The following is a 21,448-nucleotide window of genomic DNA, read 5'->3' on the forward strand; positions in this document are numbered from 1 at the left end:
GTGACTGACATTAACGATGGGCCATTAGTAAAGATGGTGTCTAGTAGAATGGAACCACCTCGACACAGCAGTGGCAGGCCAGTGCTTTGTTTTTAACACTCCAGATTTTATCCCCTCCCAGTCTACCCTCCGACTCTTCCACATGCCATACCTCCTCTTGAGACAGAATTTTTCTGTGTAGCTCTGGCTGTCCTAGAACTCACTATAGACCAGGCTGGCCTCAAGCTCAGAGATCCACCTGCCTCTGCTTTCTCAGTACTAGAATTGAAGACATAGATGCCCCATTTCCACCTGGCTAGCAATGCTTGTTTTTTTTTTTTTTTTTTTTTTTTTTTTTTTTTTTTGTTTTGTTTTGTTTTTTTAAGTACAGACAGTATCTGGGGAGATGGCTTTGTTTGCCTCACAAGCCTGAGAACCAGATTTCAGTCCCAGCACCCCTGTAAATGCTAGCTAGACAGGCATGACAGTAATTCCAGCTGTTAAAAGACAGAGACAGAGGACCCACCAAGCAAGCTGTCTAGCCAGACTAGCCACCATGGATGAGTTCTGAGTTTAACACAAGACCATGCCTCGATGAATAAGGTGGCCAACGACCAGGAAAAACACCCAGCTTCAGCCTTGGGCCTCCACACACATGCACACATATGAAAACATGCATGCACACCCCACATAGACACATGTATGTAAACACACATGCACACAACCACACAGTCACACAGACAAACACACATGCACAACACGCACCAACACAGCATCTGGTCTTCTTTTTGTTTTAGAGCAAGATAGCATGGACTTGAAGGTGGAGTTTGAGACACACTTCGGCATTGCCCACACACGCTGGGCCACCCATGGGGTCCCCAATGCTGTCAACAGTCACCCACAGCGTTCCGACAAAGACAATGGTAAGCAGAGCCTGTTCAGTATGTTCCTACCTCTCCCTGAATGACCTGTCAGGATGATCCTGCATTGGCCTTCCATTCCTACTTCACACTGGCTCCCCCACCCCAGTCCTCAGTGGGCCCATGCGTGGTCCCCCAGGCAGCTGTAGGTATGCATAGGAAATGATGGCAGTTTATTACAAGGGCTACTGGCTCTTTGGAATTCATTTCAAGAGTGGAGAATAACAGTATTAGTTCATATTCCATCACTATAATAAAATACTTGAAGCTGGGTAGATTACAAAGAAAGAATTATTTAGGTCTTAGATTTAGGGTCAGTAAGAAGTGCAACTCAGGTTCCCATGGAAACTCTTATTAGTGTCTTCCGGAAGCACATCTCCAATAACCCAGTACTCTTCATCTCCTAAAGGTTCTAGCACCTGTCAATCACCATCCTGAAGATTCAGGATTATGAACTAAGCCTTTGAAGACCACACTCAACCCATAGCAGACAGTATGAGACAAACAAAATATTCTAAAGGCTAGGACCATAAAGAAAACACAGAGCACCTTTTCCATCCAGCCGAGTTCATCTCTCTCACCCACAAAGAGTGGTCCCAAGCAGAGGCAGATGTCACTGCTGGTCATGGTTAATGCCTAGGTTCTTCTCCAAGCCCTGCATTCCAGATGAAGGGCTCAGCAGCCATGAGTTTAAGGTTTGGAGAGGCGGAGCTGCAGCCAGCAGCCTAAGAGCTCTTTTCAGTAGCCTTGACTGGACTTACTTCATGTTTCCCAAGCTTGAAAATGATACATACAATCTCAGGCCTCTTACACACCTGAAAAACCAGACACACTGAGTTCTCCATACCTTAGAGCACCACTGAGAGGCAGGAGCCCAAGGCCGAGAGCAGACATTGGGACTGCTCACAGCAGCCTTGGGAGGTTTGCAGTCCCTCTGCTCCCCCAGCTGTCTCCTTGTCCCTCCTTGTCACAGGCCCACTTCACCTGTGCAGTCCCCAGGACGGCTCCCATTCTGTGATTCTTTTAAAGGCCTTTTAAGCTGTCGTCTCATGGGAGAAAGATTGGCAAGTCTGTATTGCAGGTCAGAATAGCCCAGGCTGGCATGTATAGTCAGGCAAGGACAAGCAGCCTTACCCCATAACTTGTGGACTCTTCCCCCAAAACACTTTGAAGGGGTTCACCAGCTCTGTTCGGAAGGGAGGACATCTTTAGAGAAGGGGAGGGGGGCTGGGCAGCATGAGTTAGAGAAACCGTGTATGTCTGCGTGATGTCTGCGTGGTCTCTGTAAGGCTTTGCTAGAGGTTCTGAAACACAGGATCTCAGAGCTGGGGCAGGCACCGTACCTAGGAGCAAATGGCGAATCCCACAATGCCCAGTACCATTAAGTGCCAAAAGCCATTAAGATGTTGAAGCTGATCTTCAGGACAGCAGTGTTGACTAAGAAAACATTACCAAGACCGTGAGCCCTGTGGGATCCCACCCTGCCTAGTGACAAGGCAAGTCCCATCAGAAGCTCCCCATTTGAGGACACTCTGGTTCTGATTGTGTCCCCAAAACTGAGAAATATCAAGAGGCGCTCTCACCCCCTCATACCCACATTTGTTGGAAACAGTTGGAAACCTTCAATTCAGGATGACCAGTCAAAATATACCATTAGCAATCTGTGAAGACTCATCAAATGTCTGGGCCAACTCACCAGGGAGATAGATGTGCTTTCAAGAGCATCTTTACACAGAGCTGCTAAATAGCATGAGGGAATGACACAGTCTTGCTTGGGATGCCTCTGTTACAGCTGTCAGAGCTTAGCAGGCCTTTAGGTTTAACTGCTGGCCCCACACAAGGCAAGAGCAAGTGTTTTCACAAGGAAAACATGGACTGTAAGAAACGGATAATAAGACCACTGATTAAGAAAATGTGGTAGACTTAAGAAAATAATATAAAAAAACAATGTCATGATGCATGTTAAATAAAAAGAAGGAAAGAAAGGAGAGCAATAGAGTCGATTAATGGAGAGCCAATGTACGGATGCCTGGTGCTCCCAAGAAAGCATCAGAGCAAAGGAAACTCGGGGAGTTTTTACACAGAGCTGCAGAGTTGGCTCAGTTGGCAAAGTGCCTGACATACGAGCACAGGACTTGAGCTGGATCCCAGCACATATACTGGGTGCCTCCCATATGTTTGTAATCCTTGGGAGACAGAGACTTGAGGATCCCTCAAACTCACTGGTAAGTCAGTGAACTCTAGGTTCTGTGAGAGACCCTGGCTCAAAAACTAAGGTAGGGGGCCTATCAGATGGGTCAGCTATGAGATCCTAAGGGTAGGAAAACCAACTCCAGCAGGTTGCCCCCTGATTTTCACACAAGTGCCATGGCTCAAGTGTGCACGCATACACACACACACACACACACACACACACACACACCATCTATAAACTGCTAGTTTGTGATTTCTTTAAGAACTAAAGCTTAGTGCAAGAGAGTTTAATACAGTTAAGAACGCCGGCTGTTCTTTCAGTGGACCCAGGTTCAATTTCCAGCACCTACATAGCTGCTCAGAACTGTCTGCTTTTCTAGTCCAAGGCATCTGATACTATCTTCTGACTTCCACAGCCCCCAGGGATGCATGTGGTACAGAGACATGCATGCAGGGAAAATACCTATACACATAAAATAAAATGGTTTATTTTAAAAGGAGAATGAACTGTCGTTAGATGGTTGGGAATGTTTGGAAATATTTCTGGATAATGAAAGGTTAATTCTTCATTTGACACAAATAATTGTGAAGGCTAGACATAATTTTATTATCCAGTGACAGAGTTTTATGCATGGTCACGTGCTGGATGCTTACCACTGACAGGTTGCTCCTTCCGGAAGCTACAGCCATGGTAAACAGCAGTTTTCAATGCTGCAAAAGAAACCTGATTACTACACACCTCTGGGAAGAGCTTCCAGTTTTCACTGCTCTAGCATCTAGTTTGAACTTTCTTCCGGTTCGTTTCGAATGCTCATTTCTCTCTTCTGCAAACTCTTCTTTCAGAATTTGTTGTCATCCATAATGGAATCATCACTAATTACAAGGATCTAAGGAAATTTCTGGTAAGGGGCTTCCCCCGGGCAAATAAAACCGGATTCAGCATTGCGCTTACTCCTGACACTTTCACCTAACCGGTTTCCACCCAGAAGCAAACCCAGGAACTGAGTGAGACCCACTCTGGGCCAGGTTACAACCCTGAGCATGAGCCTTGGTCTCAGCCGAGCCACTGTGTTCAGACCTGGGGCGATAGCAGGGCGTTGGTGTCTGTCTTGAGGGCTGTGGCTTTATAGAATCGGGATAACATGAGCTGGGTTCACAGACGGTGAGTGTCTGTGGTTTGGGACGTGAGTGAGTTTGAGTCAACGTGTTTTATCACCACTGCTGCTGTTTTGCAATGTCCAGATTAACAGTGAAGTCAGGCTCCTGAGGAGGGACTAGGGACAGTCTCTGGGAATAAGAGGCTGACTCAGAGGTGTTTGGCTGCTGAGTTCTGGCAGACATTTCTTGTCCCTTCCCAATTTTGCTTATTCTTGCCTTAAGTCCTATCTTGAGGGACTAGAGGGAACTGGTCCCGCCTGCATTGCGCAATGACCAAAATCTGTCACCCTGGGTCCAACCCTATATTCCAGGAAAGCAAGGGCTACGAGTTTGAGTCAGAAACAGACACAGAGACCATCGCCAAGCTGATTAAATATGTATTCGACAACAGAGAGACTGAGGACATTACATTTTCAACACTGGTCGAAAGAGTCATTCAGCAGTTGGTGAGTTATGAGTCCCATCTGTCTAAACACCTTTATTTTTCATAAGCACTTGTACAAATTTGCACTGGGAGATAGTTTGTCTATAGCATGTGTACCTACGTAGAATCTGGAGAAAGTTGAGCTCGGGGACTGAATATGAAATAAAACGTTTGCTTCATTTCGGCCCCGCTGAGACGGTGCCTGGCCTTCTCATCTATGGTTTTACGACCATGGCTTGTGTGCTCGTGGGAACGTATCTGTCCTGGTTCATGTTGTCCTCACTAAAATTGAATCATATACATTGTTGTATGCTAACCAGACTAGCTGGACTGATATTGGATACTTAGAATTGTCATCTTTCTTCCTTGTCAGTAAAGCAGGCAAAGGAAGAAATGTCCACAATTGGTTACAGAGTGCAAATGGCAAAGGGAGAGGAGGGAGGGAGAAAAAGAGAGGGATGGAGGGAAGGAGGGAGGGGGCATTCATTCACGGAGTATACAGGAATAGATTTCTGGGTTGTGCTAAGGATGCATAGAGACAGCTGTGGGACAGGAGATGTTTTTAGTTCCTGAAGAAGACTGTGGGTTTATGAGAGAGGGGATCAGAGCCCAGAGAAACGTTTAAGGGAGTGGCCCAGGACAGTCAGCAAGAGAAACTAGTGACACATTGAAGAGCTAGATCCAAGAACAGCTATTCTGAAAGAAAAATAGACAGAGGGGCTGGGGGTGGGGTCATCCGTGGGGTCATCTAGGAGAACAGGTTTGTCCAAGGAGGAAAATGTTCTTAGAGGAAGCAGAACAGGCAGAACCCGCATAAGATAGAGGCAGGGAAGAAGCACCCAGATATCTCAGAGCCTCTCCCCAAGAAACCATAACATCCAAGGCCACAGCAGCCTGGAGATAGTATTCAAGACCCAGAATCCAGGACACAGAGACTGCTGTGGATTATCATGCTATGGTTTTAGATATCCCAGCATTCAATGATTTGGAGTAAATCTATTGCCAAAACTCTTTGACCTATGCTGTTCTCTTTTGGGAACCCCTAATTTAGAGGGCCTGTTTTTAATCAGCATCTTCTACAGTGTTATACCTTGGTATGGGATACCAAGTACCAATTCCAGTGGAACTGGTTCCAAGATCCTTACTAGATACCCAAGTCAAGTTTCATATCAACCTTCATAATATTTGCATGTATTGTGTGCACATCCCCATGTGAGTTCTGAATTATTTCTAAGTTGCTTATAATACCTAGTACAATAGAACCATGTAAATGGTTGTTGTACCACATTGAATACTCTAGGCACCAGTGACAAGGACAAGTCTGTGCATGCTCACTATCTTAGGGTTTTACTGGTGTGAACAGATACCATGACCAAGGCAACTCTTATAAGGACATTTAATTTGGGGTGGCTTACAGATTCAGTCCATTATCATTAAGGTGGAAACATGGCAGCATCCAGGCAGGCATGGCACAGGAGGAGCTGAGAGTTCTACATCTTCATCTGAAGGCTGCTAGCAGAATACTGTCTTCCAGGCAGCTAGGATGAGGGTCTTAAAGCCACAGTGACCCACCTACTCCAACAAGGCCACACCTTCTAATAGAGCCACTCCCTGAGTCGAGCACATACAAACTATCACAGTCACTCTGGATGCTCCACTATAGGCTAGACGTGCAGCCCACACCAGTAACAACGGAACAAGTGTTCGGAACATTTTTCCCCTTTTCTTTCTGGTGCTGGAAATCAAATGCAGAATTTCACACATGCTCAGCAAGCTCTCCCTCACAGCCACACCCATATTTGCGTCCATAGGTATGGAGGGTCCGTTGTACATGACATATATCCTAAGGATTGAACCCAGGGCTCTGTACATGAGCTGTGATCCTTGTACTTTGTAATTTTGAATTTTAGAAATTTCTTCCCCACAATGGCACCTTTAGATGTTTTTTTTCTTACACAAAGCAACATGGAACTCTTTTTGACAGAGAATAGGAAATATATTTCCTTCATTGCTTTATAAATTCAACTCAGCAGGGATAATGCCATGACACTCAAGATTTGCCTAAAGGCCCTTCTTCCTAGGCAGCTTGGAAACCCATTGAGACCCTGGGACTTTAATCCCAGAACTCACTCGTTTTGTGACTTAGTACAACCCTGACGGCACTGACCCCGAATTCCACCCAGAATTTCAAAGTCTGAGAACTTCACTTGGAAATTCATATTTATAACTTGTTTCACACAGTTAAGATCTTCCAAGGCCATGGCAAATTAGTTAGGTTGCTCAGATTCAAGGGAAAATTTTGTATGAAGAATTTAGAGACATTTGGGGAGCTGTAGAGAAGAGTGGTTAAGAGTACCAACTGGTCTTATAGAGGACTCAGCTTCAATTTCCAGCACCCACGTTGGGGCTCACAATTGCCTGTTACTCCGGTTCCAAAGGATCTATTACCCTCTTAAGGCCTCTGTGGGCACTGCACACACAGCACACATAAAGTCAGGTATGCACATGCACATCTCCGAAAAGGAATTTGCAGCCCTGAATGAGGAAAGCTATAGGTGAGGCACAGGCACTGGGGACAAGAGCAGTCACAGCCAGAGACATGACGAGAGAGTTAGCCATTGGATGATCTAAAGGCCGGACACCATTCTAAGCACATACAGTGCTTTGGACTCGAACCTAAAAGTCATACAGAGAGAACTGCTGTCCCCTCAGTCACAGAGAAGGAAAACGAGGCTTGAAGGTCACTGAACTGACTGCCCAGCTAAAGGAAAGGACAGAGCCAGACTGGATCTCAGTTTGAGCTATGCTGATCAACCTCTTTGGCTTCCCGGCACTGTCTGCACAGGTCTCTTCTGGAGGCTCAGCGCAGGGTGTCTCTGGCCCTGGTTCTCACTCTTTATGGTTCTTGCTGTACCACTCCACCCTGGGCATCTCTAACGAGAGTTTATTGGGAGCCAGGGCAAGTCACTGTGGCTTACGATGTTCTCAGTGAAATTCATAAGGGCTGGGTCTTGGCACTTCAGCACGATGCCATCTGTTTGGCTTCCCCTCTGACCACGATCATCTTCAAGAAGCTGCTTCTCCACTCAGTTGCTTAGGCAACCCATATCTGCCATGAGGAGGGGCTGGGATGACCTGCCTGGCCAGTGGTCTACAGTGGCTCCTCTAGTCAGGGTAAGTCACAATCCTTCAAGGCCTTTGTTGCTGTGTTTTCAGGAAGGCGCCTTTGCGCTGGTTTTCAAGAGCATCCACTACCCGGGAGAAGCTGTTGCCACAAGGTAAGACTCAGGTGGAAGCCCAGCTCTGAGGGGCCTTGGTGCCCTGTGGCTACTTATTTTATGCTGAAGGCACAGAGGAATTATTCAGAATATATACATGGTCCTGAGAGACCCAGGCTGAGTGACAGAGACTGTCCCCTGACTACTGTCACTGTTATCTACCTAGAAAATCAGATGAATTGATCATAATCTCTCTAACCCCGAGATCGGGTCTAATTTGACATTTGAAGTGTAATTTTATAAAATCATAGAATAGAATTATAAAATACCAGTTGGTCTCTATCAAATCTACAAGCTCCCTCTTAAATCTCATAATGTGATATTACCTGTTTAAAGTGACTGTGTTGAGAGGAAGCAATAAAGTTTGATTGTTCTAAATTGCTGTAACAGGTGATTGGAGCACCCAGGCCACCGTGTCTTTAAGGAAGACATGGTCTGAAACCCTGATAGCTTTAAACTCTATTTATTATCAATGCTTAAACTGTCAGTATTCAGAAGAAATTTGAGCTTGATCCTTCTCACTGGACCCAAGACAAGGTCTCTGATTAGTTTTAGACAAAACAAAATATTATACAAAATAATCAAGTCACTTCAAAGCACCTTTTTCTCAATCCTTCTGAACTTTGTTCTCTATCTGGAGAATGAGAAGAAGGGTGTAAGTCAGTCAGTGCTACAAGGAAGCAGACCTGTCATTCCTAAAAACATAGCAGAGGCCTGCTGCGTCAGGCAGACACACCAATGCCTGTGTGTGGGCTGGATCCACACTAATGAATGTGGCTCATAAGCACATATGTCTCTTAGAAAGAAATTGGCTAGAGCAAAATATTAGCCCACTGGGTTGAAGTCAAATGCTTGAAATGACCCCAAGTGGTCTTCATAAAATGTGGTCAGTGTTTTCTTCTCATTAGTCAGTTAAACGTGTCAGAGGAGAAAAGCACCATCAGTGTTAGCTACAGAACCCCCATCTCCAGCTCCAGGCAGTGTTGAGTGTGATGTATAAGGTTTCTGTTATCAGTGGCCAAACAAGGTCCAAAAATACTCAGTGGAATATTCCAGAAACAGGCAATTCAAAAATTTAAGCTAGTTTTTTGTCATGGTGTCCTGGTTTTTGTTTTTGATTTTGGTGTGTGTGTGTGTGTGTGTGTGTGTGTATGTGTGTGTGTGTGTGTGTGTGTGTGTGTGTGTGTATGTGTGTGTGTATATATGTGTGTGTGTGTGTGTGTGTGTGTATGTGTATGTGTGTGTGTGTGTGTATGTGTGTGTGTATGTGTATATGTGTGTGTGTGTGTGTGTGAGAGGGTACATGTGTGTCTGCTATCCATGTAGGTCGGAAGAGGGAATCAGATTTCTCAGACCTGGGAGTTATGGATAGTCACAGGGGTACTGGGAAATAAACCCAGGTCCTATGCAAAGCAAGTGCTGTTACTGAGCTATCATACCAGCCCCTTCACCTTTGTCTTTGAGACAAGTTGTCACTGAATCTGGAGCTTCCCCATTCTGCTGGGCTGTAGGCTGCCTGGCCAGTGAATTCTGAGGAGCCACCTGTCTTCCTGCCTCTCCTCCCCCAGCCCTTGCTGGGGTAACAGACATACATAGGAGTCTCATAATAGTGGGGGAAAGCATGCTTCCAGGGTAACTGGTCAAGTTGCTGGATGACGGCAGAGGCGGGGCTGACATCTGTATACCAGCCTATTGGTCCCTGCTCCAAACCCAGGCGACATGGTCTCAAGGTCAAGATGTTCCTTCTGTGTGACCTAAGCACAGTCTTCTGCTCCAGGGAAAAGACGGATGGATTTGGAGGGTGCATCTGGCCTGGGGTCTCAAAGTTGAGGGGTCCCTTGATATCTTCTTCTTCCTGCAGGAGAGGCAGCCCTCTGCTCATCGGGGTACGGAGCAAATACAAACTCTCCACAGAGCAGATCCCCGTCTTATATCGGACATGTGAGTCTCCCGAGGATATCAGCAGTCAGCTGCCGGGTAGCTGTCCCCTTGCAGCGGGCTCTGCTTGGAGGCAGATGTACCATCACTACCCACAATGCTCTGTCTTGAGCCCTGCTGCCTCGTGGCTCCAGGTCTCAATGTCCATGCAATGGAGACTTGGCTCCATCTTTTGAAAAAAGCACCTCGTCATGAATATTCCGAGACCTGCAGAGACATGGAGAGCAGCAGGCAGCTGGAGAGCCGGCATCTGCGCCGCCCGTTTGAGTCTCTTGTTTGCCTTTACATTGCCTGCCCACTGTAGCCATTTAAATGCTCTCTCAGCTCAGCTGAGCTATTTGGGGAGCTTTTGCGTGATTTGGCTGGCACAGCCATAGCTAAAAATTGCAGATTGCTCCCACACAATGTTCAGAAGAGGAAAACGGGCTCCTTGCCACGTGTCATGCAAATAGGGCAGCCTACTCTTTCTTTTGTTTACTAGGCAACCTTGAGAATGTGAAAAATATCTGCAAGACGAGGCTGAAGAGACTGGATAGCTCCACCTGCCTGCATGCTGTGGGTGATAAAGCTGTGGAATTCTTCTTTGCTTCTGATGCAAGGTAGCTAAACATTTTCATTATTTTCCTGGGATTGTATGATTAAAGAATAACTGTCTGAACACGTGGGGTGTGTGTGTGTGTGTGTGTGTGTGTGTGTGTGTGTGTGTGTGTGCGCTCGAGTGTGCCAAGAGCATGAATGTAAAACACAGGACAACTTGCAGAAATTGGGATTGAACTCAGGTTTTCAGGCTTGGTGGCTAGCACCACTGAGCCGTCTCGCCAGTACATACATTTTCGAGACGTACAGGCACAAGAAGAGAATAGTTTGGGAAGGGGAAGAGAAGGGAACGGAGAAGGGAGAGTGAGAGAAAGCTAGAGAGCTACTGTTGGAAACAGGTTCTGTAAGTGGTGTCTGGGCATTATAATTTGCTGAAGTTTTTATTTCAGAGAAATGCTGGAAACCACTGAGCTCTTACCGTATAGTCAGAGTGACACATGAAGTGAGAAAAACCACGAAAGCCTGAAGGAAGATGGAATAGTGCTCTCAGGCAATATAATTAGACACGTTTAAAGCCAACTGACATGCTGTGAGAACTGCTGGAAGCTTTCCACAGAATAAAGATGTGGGAATCTTACGATGCAGGAGAATCTGCACGCTGTCAGCTGCCCAGGCAGGGACCACGCCCACCTTATTTCTTCTAGAAGCTTCTCAGATGACTAAGCACTGTAGACCCTTAGCTAACATTTGATGAATGAAACAAAAAACAAGACTATTCCCTACAGTGACAGCAACCACATTTTAATAAAAATCTCTCAGAATAAATTCAATACAAACAGACCCAAATCAGAAAACTGCACGTGATTATAGCAAGATACAAGAATAGATTTGAATAAAGATTCTAAATTCTTTGGTAGAAAATTGTAATGTTGCTTAGAAAGAAAAACTATTGGAATAAAGTAATTTCATTTTGAGACAGTCTCCTCATTCTGTAGCCCAAGCTGGTCTCAAACTCATAGCAATCCTCCTGCCTCAGCCCCTTAAATGATTACAGACATGAGATATCATGCCCAGCTTTGGGATTTAGTTTTCCAATTAGCAGTTAAGAATTGTTTTTAAGGGGATGGAGAGATGGCTCAGTGGTTAAGAACACTGGCTGCTCTTACAGAGGTCCTGAGTTCAAATCCCAGCAACCACATGGTGGCTCACAACCATCTGTAATTGGATCCAATGCCCTCTTCTGGTGTGTCTGAAGACAGCCAGACAGTGTACTTACATACCTAAAAGGAATAAATAAATCAAAGAAGAAGGGGGAAGGAGAAGGGGAGAAGAAGAGGAGGTAGAGGAGGAAGAAGAGAAAAATCCCAGCACAGGCAGGCAGTTCTCTGGTTCAAGGCCAGTTTACAGAGCAAGTCTACAGAGCAAGTTCCGGGACAGTCAAGGCTAACCTGTCTCAGAAAACAAGACAACAAAATAAAATCCTGATTCTCCCCAATTAGTCTATGTATATAATGCTGTGGTTGAAATCCTTTTGTTTTTATAGTATTTTGGAACTTAAAATAATTGTTCTAAGGCTGGGCTGATGGTTCTGTGACCTAGAACCCCCAGAAAAAAAGGGACGGTGGTGGCATGCTCCTGATGCTGAGGAGGCAGAGACAGACATGTCCCAGGGTTCACTACCTAGCCAAACTAGCTTGCTTGCAGAGTCCTACACCAATTAGAGACCCTACCTCAAAACAAAACAAAAACAACAACAAAGAAAAGAAGGGGGAGGGAGGCTGGGCAGATGCTCAGGGAGTGGGAGCCCTTGCTGGGAGAACCTGTATTCAATGTAAATAAAGTCCCTTGAGGCTGTTGAGGGCCTGGAACCTCAGCAGTGTGAGGGGTGGAGGCTGGAGGCTCACTGGCTCTTGCTGGCTATCAGCCTAGCTCCAGGTTCTGTGAGAGACCCAGCCTCAAGGGATAAGGTGACAAATACGGCGACTAAAAGCAACTTTGGGGAGGAAAAGTTTTATTTCATTTTATGACTTCCATCAGTTAAGGAAGTCAGGGCGGGAACTCAAGCAGGAACTTCAAGTACAGCCATGGAGCCGTGCTGCTTACTGGCTCACTTGCTAGACAGCCCAGGACGACCTGCCCAGGGTTTGGTGCTGCTCACTGTGCGATGAGCCTCCTCCAGCAATTAACATTCATGAAAACAGCCTAGATGCCCTCATAGCCACTCTGACATGGACAATCCCTCAGTTGGGTCTCCCTCCCGTCTCAGGTGACGCTAGGCTATGCCAAGTTGAGAGTTAAAGCCCACTGGGCCAGCAAGTATCTAGAAGCTAGATTTTGCCCAGGTTTGATTGGAAGGAGAGAACCGACTCCTGTGTGTTACCCTCTTACCTCTACACACATGCCGTAGCACACCCCTTCTGCCCCCCATGCACATGGGCACACGAACAAATATAAATCTTAAAATGTTTAGAGCAAGTACTTATTTCCCTTTATAATCAGGATAGTTTCTTTCCTAATCCTATCCAAAGGTGACATGGATTTGGTGACTAATTTGAAGAAACCATTTATGAAAGAATCATCCATAAGATTGCCTGGGGGAAATTTGAACACAGCAGATATTTGATGACTTAAAGATGAATCGTTCAGTTGGAAGGGAATGTTGGGATTATAATAGGTTAAAATTTAGTCCTTAAGTTTTTAGAGATATTAAGTAAAAATGTTTACTGGAGAAATGGTATGTTTCCATACATTCAATAAGATCAAGGTTAGGTTTTAAAATAATTGTGGGAGGGAAAATGTATGGAGATTACCATGAGGACTCACCTGTCAATCCTTTTATGCTGTGACATCATCATCACCGTAACAGGATGAGGACCTCACGCTTGAGAAGGACAAGTCTCTGCTGCTGTGTAGCCTTTCCGAGTGGAACATGACCTTCGATGTCTTCCTCTGTCTTTCTTCAGTGCTGTCATAGAACACACCAACCGGGTTGTCTTCTTGGAAGATGATGATATTGCTGCAGTGGCTGATGGGAAACTCTCCATTCACCGAGTCAAGCGCTCAGCTAGTGATGACCCCTCCAGAGCCATCCAAACCTTGCAGATGGAACTGCAGCAAATAATGAAAGGTAGGTGTCCTCCAAGAGTCCCTGTGCCTTCAAGAGTAGGTGATCTCGGGGGCCAGGGATGGAGGGGTCCCCGACTCCTGAAAGCTGCGGTCTAATGTGTAAATTGGAGATTGTCACTGTGTCTGACCCACTTTCATCTGACTTGTTTCCATAGGCTCTTTAAAATCTTTGGGGGGGCTTTATGGGTACTATTACCACTGTGGCATGGTAACATCTTGGCAAAAAGTTACAAAGTTTCACCAGGCTTTTCCTGGTTCCCCTAAGCTCTGAAACTGTATCTAAGTTAAAGGTACCTTGTTGATGTTTCCTTGTTCAGGCAACTTCAGTGCATTTATGCAGAAGGAGATCTTTGAGCAGCCAGAATCCGTTTTTAATACCATGAGAGGTCGGGTGAATTTTGAGACCAACACAGGTAATCACTATACCCAGTAAGAAGCCCTTGTCTGTGCCCGCCTCCACTAAATGCACTAATGTATTATGTGATATGCATTAACATTAATACCCTGCCTCACGTCCTGCAGTGCTCCTGGGTGGCTTGAAGGACCATTTGAAGGAGATTCGACGATGCCGAAGGCTCATTGTGATTGGCTGTGGAACCAGCTACCACGCTGCCGTGGCTGTAAGTGCAAGACACCAGACCCTGGGCAGTCCTGGGAAATTGACAGCAGCCAAGATGAAAATGCTGGCCATGATGCTGTCATGTACTGGCTTCTGACCTTGAACGCAGCCGTGTTCTCATTTCCACGAGCCAGCTTGAGAAGTGTATTGAGCCCTTTCTTCTAGCAAGATGGCCTGCTGAAGTTCCTACACTATGGGGACAGCAAGGCACTGTGTCACAACCTGTCCTTAGAAGCCTAGGTGCCCTGTGTCTCTATAAGGCCTATCACTGACTTCAGTCTCCGTTCTATTTGGCTTCAGACACGGCAAGTGTTAGAGGAACTGACCGAGCTCCCTGTGATGGTTGAACTTGCCAGTGATTTTCTGGACAGGAACACACCTGTCTTCAGGGATGATGTTTGCTTTTTCATAAGCCAGTCAGGTAAGAGAGATGGGCAGCGTGGCCAAGTTTCATTGGTTCCTCTTCAAACCGTCTTCTTTCTACACCACCCTCTCCAATGACTCCTCCGTGTATCACATGGTGCCACACATGGTCTCATGCACTGGGTCATTTAAACCCACCATAGCATCGGTTACTGGCAACATCATATGATGTTGTATGACTTTCTTGGGGAAATGTGACCAAACATGTTTTCACCCCAATGACAGACCAAAGAAATTATTCCACCCAAGACTAGTTTACCGAGCTTGTGAGGCTCCTGAGGTTACTCGCAGAAGCATGGACGACTTGAAGGAGCTACCTAGCCCCCCTCAGCATGGATAATGCTGTATACACGGAGCTCCCTCCGTGCCTTAGAAGCTGGTGTGATCTAAGAGTTTCTGCCCTTTGGCTTCCTCTGCCATTCTAAGCCTCCTAGCACTTCCAAGAACACTCAGCTACGTGCTCATAAATGTTTTCTGTACTTAATTTAGAGGAGAAAAAAATCTCAATTATACTGCTGGGTTGAGAGTCACATCTTTATAGTCAGTGGGTGGTGGACTGTGTCCAAGCCCTATAGGCCAGTTATGTGCGGCGCCCACACTGTCCATCAGAGGGAAGCATGGAGAGACGTGGTGCTGGTCAAGAGAGGAGTATTTGCCCTTAGCTGGGTGAGAGCCTTTCCTGTATCATCCTCACAACGCCCGGTAAAGCTGTGCTCCAGCTACGCCATACCCTTGGAGTCACCCCTAAAGACTTGAGAAGAATTTTGAAATGTTTTAATTTTGGTGACTTCCAAAGCTTTATAAAAGTAGGAACATCCATATAATGAATCATCTACCCTTAAAAATGACCAACCATGTCAACCTTGGCCATCCGTGTGAAATTCACTTGTCCTCACCTCTGGATCATATGGAGGCTGACGTCAGCATCTTGTCATCAGTCTCCACAAGTAATTCGAAGTGTAAGACAAAGATAAAGCATAAAGCCATGATGTCATTCTCACAAGTGAAAATTGACCAGACAATTCTAATATCATAGGGGGGGGTTGAATATTGCTTCCATTTTGAATTTTTAATACCATTTCCATTTGATGACAAGCTGAGGAAAAACTAGTCCAGACATACTCACCATCCCACTGAACAAACTTGCCTTTGGGTTGACCTTCCCCTCAGAGCCTAAATGTAGTTCATAAATGGGTAGGGAAAGTAAAACAAAATAAATCATATGAAAACAGTGTAGTGGCAATCTGCTGGTCTTTGTATAGACATAATCCAGTTTTGTTTTAAGATTTATTCATTTTATATATGAGTATACTGTTGCTGTCTTCAGACACCAGAAGAGGGCATCTGATCCCATTACAGATGGTTGTGAGCCACCATGTGGTTGCTGGGATTTGAACTCAGGACCTCTGTAAGAGCAGTCAGTGCTCTAACCACTGAGCCATCTCTTCATCTGAGTTTTAAAGTGAGATTTAAGAAAACAAGCTACCAAAGTCAGAGACAGAGGCTGATGCAAGTAGCACCATTTTTCTCCTTTTCCACCTGCTTCTCTGCCTGATGCTGACTTAGAAGTCTACAGAAAAAAAAGGCAGAGGGCTATTAGACCACCTGGAAGCACTTGGTGACACCAGTTTTGGGGACAGGTCAGGAACTAAGGTAAACACAACCTAGAACATTGGCCACATGGACGGAACAATCAGGGTTGGAAATTCCCTGGATTTCATACTGTGGTTGGCCTCACGATGCTTGAGTTTCTTTGGAATTGACAAATAGGGAGTTGGTGCTTGCTTGTGCATCAACCTGTCCATGTGGCATAATTAGAAAAATCTGAGTCCACACTGCGAGGTTGCAAGAACTATGTCCTTCAAACAGGCTCTATTTGAGAAGCACCATGTGGGCAGGCTTAGTTTTCAATGTTTAAACCTCAGCAAATTGTCCCAGGCAACTGCACAGTGTGGACGGGGATATGTTTGTGTTTCTCTGAACTCCTCAGCCTAAAGGAAAAGGAGGACGAGCCCCTGCCTCATGGGGGTGACACGAGGGGAATAAGAAGGTGCTTGTTATATAAATAGTAATGAGGTTTAGTAAAGAAACAACAGGAAAGATGTTGAACCTGGGCTTTCCTTTTCAAAGGTTGGGCAGACTTTGAATTTCCAAGTGAGATGAGTCGGGGCGGATGAGGAGGAAGAGAGCAGGGAAAAGACACATGCTCGCTGGCCTTAACAGCCGCACTTAACAGCATCTGACAGTTTACTCACAGCATCTCTCCTGTTGCAGGTGAGACTGCAGACACGCTCCTGGCGCTGCGATACTGTAAGGACCGCGGTGCACTGACAGTGGGCATCACCAACACCGTGGGCAGCTCCATCTCCCGGGAGACCGACTGTGGTGTCCACATCAACGCAGGGCCCGAGATTGGGGTGGCTAGCACCAAGGTATGAGTTGTGTTCTCCAGGGAGAACCTGGCTGGTGGCAAGAAGGATCGGTACCCTTGCAATTGCTCCTGGCTCTTCTCCACCTCTTCCTCACTCCTCTCTTCCCTTCCTCTTCTCTTTGTCATTTGGTCATCGGTTCCTGTCTTTGTTCCTGTTGTTTAGCTCTCCTATCTCCTTAAACACCTTCAGACAGCTGTCTAAAGTCCCCTCCCGCTCTGTCCTCAGGCTTACACCAGCCAGTTCATCTCCCTGGTGATGTTTGGTTTGATGATGTCTGAAGATCGAATTTCTCTACAGAACAGGAGGCAAGAGATCATTCGTGGCCTCAGATCTTTACCTGGTGAGTCCCAGAATGTGGCTTTCTTTATTTCCAAATCCATTGAGCTCCTCTGGGCCATTCTCTCCCTTTACTCTTATGTTAATTACTTCCTCCTTCCAGACCTTTCTACTCAATGATAAATCCTATTTCCCCCCCACCGCCCCCCCCCACCCCAGCTCCACACTCTCCCTCCAAACCAGCCCAACAAATCTTTCTAGGCCAAGATTTAAAGCCCCGGTTGTCAGCAGGTCCTTTGCAACTGACCTCATCTGCTCTCTCCTCCCCTGACGCCTCAGCGCCTATGTAGCAAGCTGATCTGACTTCAGTGGAGGATGTTTACCTTAAAATGAACAAAGCTAGCCAGGCTCCTCAAAGGAAACAAACAATGGGGCTTGCTGCCAATAACAAAGGCCAACTTTCCAGTCATCATTTAGGATTTGGATTTTTGTCACTAACTTAACCAATTTCCAAATCTGAAGGTTTTTTTTTGTTGTTGTTGTTGTTTGTTTGTTTCTTTGTTTAACTAAGAAGTTGGCAGTTTTAAAGAGGTAATATTTGTAACTAAATGTGTCCATTTTTAGATTTGTCTAGATCTGGGCCTTTGCAAGCTGTCATCAATTGATTGAGTGAAAGCCGTTTAAATGCAAATTAGGTCAAATGTAACAAAGTTGAGAAATCTGAAATCTATGTTTCAGATTCCATACTCGCAAATCCCAGTTTCAAGTTGCTTGTCTGATGCAGAATCTAAGAACATTCCCAACTATTTGAAGACATTATAAACCTTTCCCTTTTCCAAATATAAGTCTCTGTAAGGCTTAGCAACATATTAGAATAATAATGACAAAAATCACAATAGGTTAAATGCAGAAACAAATATGGTGTCACCTCTTTTACTAAAAAGTCAGATGCTAAAACATACATAAAGGCTTCCGGCTGATGAGACCATTCAATAGGTCTTGCTGCCCAGTCTATTCCCTCAGTTTGATCCCCTCACTCCAAACCCACATGATATAAAACTGACCCTTATGAGTTGTTCTCCAATCGGCATACACATACAAATAATAAAATACTTTTTCCTTTCTCTCTCCCCCAACCCCCAATATTTTACCCGGGATAAGGTTTCTCTGCGTAACTGCCCTGGCTGTCCTGGAACTCACTTTGTAGACCAGGCTAGCCTCAAACTCAGAGATCCACTTGCCTCTGCCTCCTGAGTGCTTGGATGTAATAAAAAAAAATTTTAAAAGATATCCAACAATACTGAAAGGACTAGAATCGGCACAAAAGACTCCAAGACCAAGTCCCCCCCCCCACAAAGGAGATATATTTGTCCCAGAAGGGCAAAGGGCAGGGAATAAGAGACAAAGACAGGAGATACAGAATGAGGGAGAAGGGGAAGGGAACAAAGAAGGGGAAGGGATATTTGCCCCAAGGGACAAACAATGGCCTCTGATGGAGAAAAGACAGACCTGGCCTAGGCAAAAGGCAGTTTATAAAAGGAGAAAGGGAAACCCAGTGTTAGGAGGAGTAGATGCCTTTAGATTGGGCATGTGAATTAGGGTAGCCAAAGGGAACTTTTGATTGATGGACTTTACTCAATACTTTGATAGCTGGACCGTGGTGATCAGCCTCAGGGGGAAGAATTGCCCACATGTGGAAATAGAGAGGAAATAGAAAAAAGGCAAGGACTGTCGGAGCCATGTTTGCTGTGTTCAGCCTGGAAGACTCTTCCCTTCAAATACCAATCTTCTCACACTTAGTTTTTTCAGAAATATATTCTAAGTTTATTATTATTTTTGCAGTAAATGAAAAGAAGTTTTTAATTAGTGTTTCTTCTTTCTTTTTTCTTTTTGAAAGCTTTATTTAATGTATGTGAGTACACTGTAGCTGTCTTCAGTCACACCAGAAGAGATCCCATTACAGATGGTTGTGAAAACAGTGCCCTTATCCATTGAGCCATCTCTCCAGCCCGTGTTCGTTCTCTCTCTCTCTCTCTTTCTTTCTCTCTTTCTTCCTTTTCTTTCTTTCTTTCTTTCTTTCTCCCTCTCTCTCTCTCTCTCTCTTTCTTTCTCTCTTTCTTTTTTCCTTCCTTTTTGTAGCTCTGGCTGACCTGAAACTCAGTAGGTAAACCAGGCTGGCTTGAACTCAGAGATCCACGTGTCTCTGCCTCTTGTGTGCTGAGATTAAAGGCATATGCTGCCATGCCCAAGTTATAACTCACAAGAACATAGGCTCTTGAGGATGACAAGAATTTGTAAGAATATAAGGGAGTCCTGGGACCAGGAAGCTTGGTCACCATAGCGCACTGACATCGCCTTGGGACCCAGCGCAGGGCAAGGAACTGAGGAGTTCATTTGGAATTTCAGTCCTGTCTTCTCGGGGAGTGATTTCACCTCTCTGGCTCTTGGTTTATTTCTTGTAACATGGAGCTGGAAATGAGAGCTTATAGCGTATCTTATAGATACTCACAAGCATACTCACACAAACAGGAACTGCTAAGCTGACAAGTTCCTGGACAGTATCCCAAATTATGACAGACCTAAGTTTAAAACCTGTCTAAATAATGCATGGAAGCAGTCTCGTGCACAGCCTAAGTTTCTAAACCTTGTTATAGCCGATGATTTGCCTTGTGAATATTTGGCAGTCAGAATGACTTGGTTCTGTCCCTTGTCTCTTTGCATTGCTTAGAGCTGATCAAAGAAGTGTTATCCCTGGATGAGAAGATCCACGACTTGGCCCTGGAGCTCTACACACAAAGGTCACTCCTGGTGATGGGACGGGGATATAACTATGCCACATGCCTGGAAGGTGCCTTGGTGAGTTCCTCTCTGCCCCGTCTTCACCTCCAGTAGCTGCACAGTCTCCCAAAGCAACATGAAGGTAGGCTTAGGAGATCCTGAAAGAAGTCAGCAGGAAGGAGGTCAGGGTGCAGAGTGTTGGAAGTTAGGAGGCTGCAAACTCACTAGGCTCCTTCATGAGCCTGTGTTTGGTATTTGCTCTTACTCTGGAGTCACAAAAATGGGTGACGGAGCTATCTGTCCCCAGGGAGTTTTCAGCCTACTGGGGAGAAAGGAAAAGGCATTATTGGGTGAAGCTCCTTGAAGTACCTGGCATATGCCTATTTGCTTAAAAAAAATTGATATGTGCTTTGTAATCCCAGATCCAGGAGGCAGAGACAGGAGCATCCCTGGGCTCACTGGTCAGCCAGTTTGGTTTATTTGGGAAGCACCAGGTTCCAGTGAAAGGCCATGTCTAAAAAGTAGATGGCTCTTGAGGAATGACACTGTACTGTACACACACGCACACACACACACACACTCCACACTCTACACACCACACAAGGGCATATATGCACGCACCTATACACAAAGATTTCATAGAGGAACTGAGTCAACATTCAGATCCACTACCACAAGCAACCTATGGGGAAAGAATTTTGGTAGTTGAAAATTGCAAGATCTCTATAGATCTTCCCTGTGATTCTCAAACTTCCAAAGGGGACAGACCTCGTATTCCCACAGCAGTAAGCGAATTTTGTTTTAATCGATGACTAGTCTTTTTGCTCCCTGATGATACGTTCTGAGAGAAAGCTGATGGGGCTGAGGCAAGGTGCTGGAAGTGCACGCTGGCACAGCTGAGTCGAGGCTTACACACTTCCCCCCATTAGTTTGCTGTTTATAGATCAGAATGCCCATGCAGGGCAAAGGGGGTCCCATATTCCAGCCGACACAGCACTGAAAGGCTGACAGGAGCACCAAGCGTCCCGGCTCCTCTCCTCCCAGAGCCAGCCAAGAAATGAGCAAAAGACACCCAGGGAGTGTTCCAGATTGTACCTGGGTGGAAACTGACCACTGAGTGCCTGCTTCCAGCATATGCGTCTTATAGATGTTCATTCTCACCTCGTGTTGCTGGCTCATTTCGAAAGCTATGACCAAGGATACTGATGAAGCCCAGATGCAGGGACAGAGCCACAGATCAAGGTGTCTGGGAACGGATGTGGTGTTTCCCGTTGTCTCCCAGCATGCCACGCATCCGGAACCTTTTGTTCTGAGATCTTGATGCTTTCCCAGACATCTGTTTGTGTTCTTATGAAGGTTTCCTGACG

The 21,448-nt window shown here is 45.6% G+C and overlaps 1 protein-coding gene across 1 annotated transcript in view; it reads left to right on the top strand.

The window, feature by feature from the left end:
- Window positions 1-21,448, top strand: part of GFPT2 (glutamine-fructose-6-phosphate transaminase 2) — a 42,461-nt gene that overhangs the window by 13,380 nt on the left and 7,633 nt on the right. Inside the window, exons 4-16 of the mRNA XM_080924197.1 lie at window positions 777-902; window positions 3,936-3,994; window positions 4,562-4,696; window positions 7,891-7,952; window positions 9,814-9,893; window positions 10,372-10,489; window positions 13,391-13,554; window positions 13,871-13,966; window positions 14,076-14,173; window positions 14,473-14,593; window positions 16,870-17,027; window positions 17,253-17,367; window positions 20,032-20,159. Of these exons, the coding sequence (XP_080780323.1) occupies window positions 777-902; window positions 3,936-3,994; window positions 4,562-4,696; window positions 7,891-7,952; window positions 9,814-9,893; window positions 10,372-10,489; window positions 13,391-13,554; window positions 13,871-13,966; window positions 14,076-14,173; window positions 14,473-14,593; window positions 16,870-17,027; window positions 17,253-17,367; window positions 20,032-20,159 (1,460 nt within the window). The remainder of the gene's footprint in view (window positions 1-776; window positions 903-3,935; window positions 3,995-4,561; window positions 4,697-7,890; window positions 7,953-9,813; window positions 9,894-10,371; window positions 10,490-13,390; window positions 13,555-13,870; window positions 13,967-14,075; window positions 14,174-14,472; window positions 14,594-16,869; window positions 17,028-17,252; window positions 17,368-20,031; window positions 20,160-21,448) is intronic.

This window comes from Micromys minutus, assembly GCF_963924665.1.
Source record: "Micromys minutus genome assembly, chromosome: 10".
NCBI classification, from domain to species: Eukaryota; Metazoa; Chordata; class Mammalia; order Rodentia; family Muridae; genus Micromys; species Micromys minutus.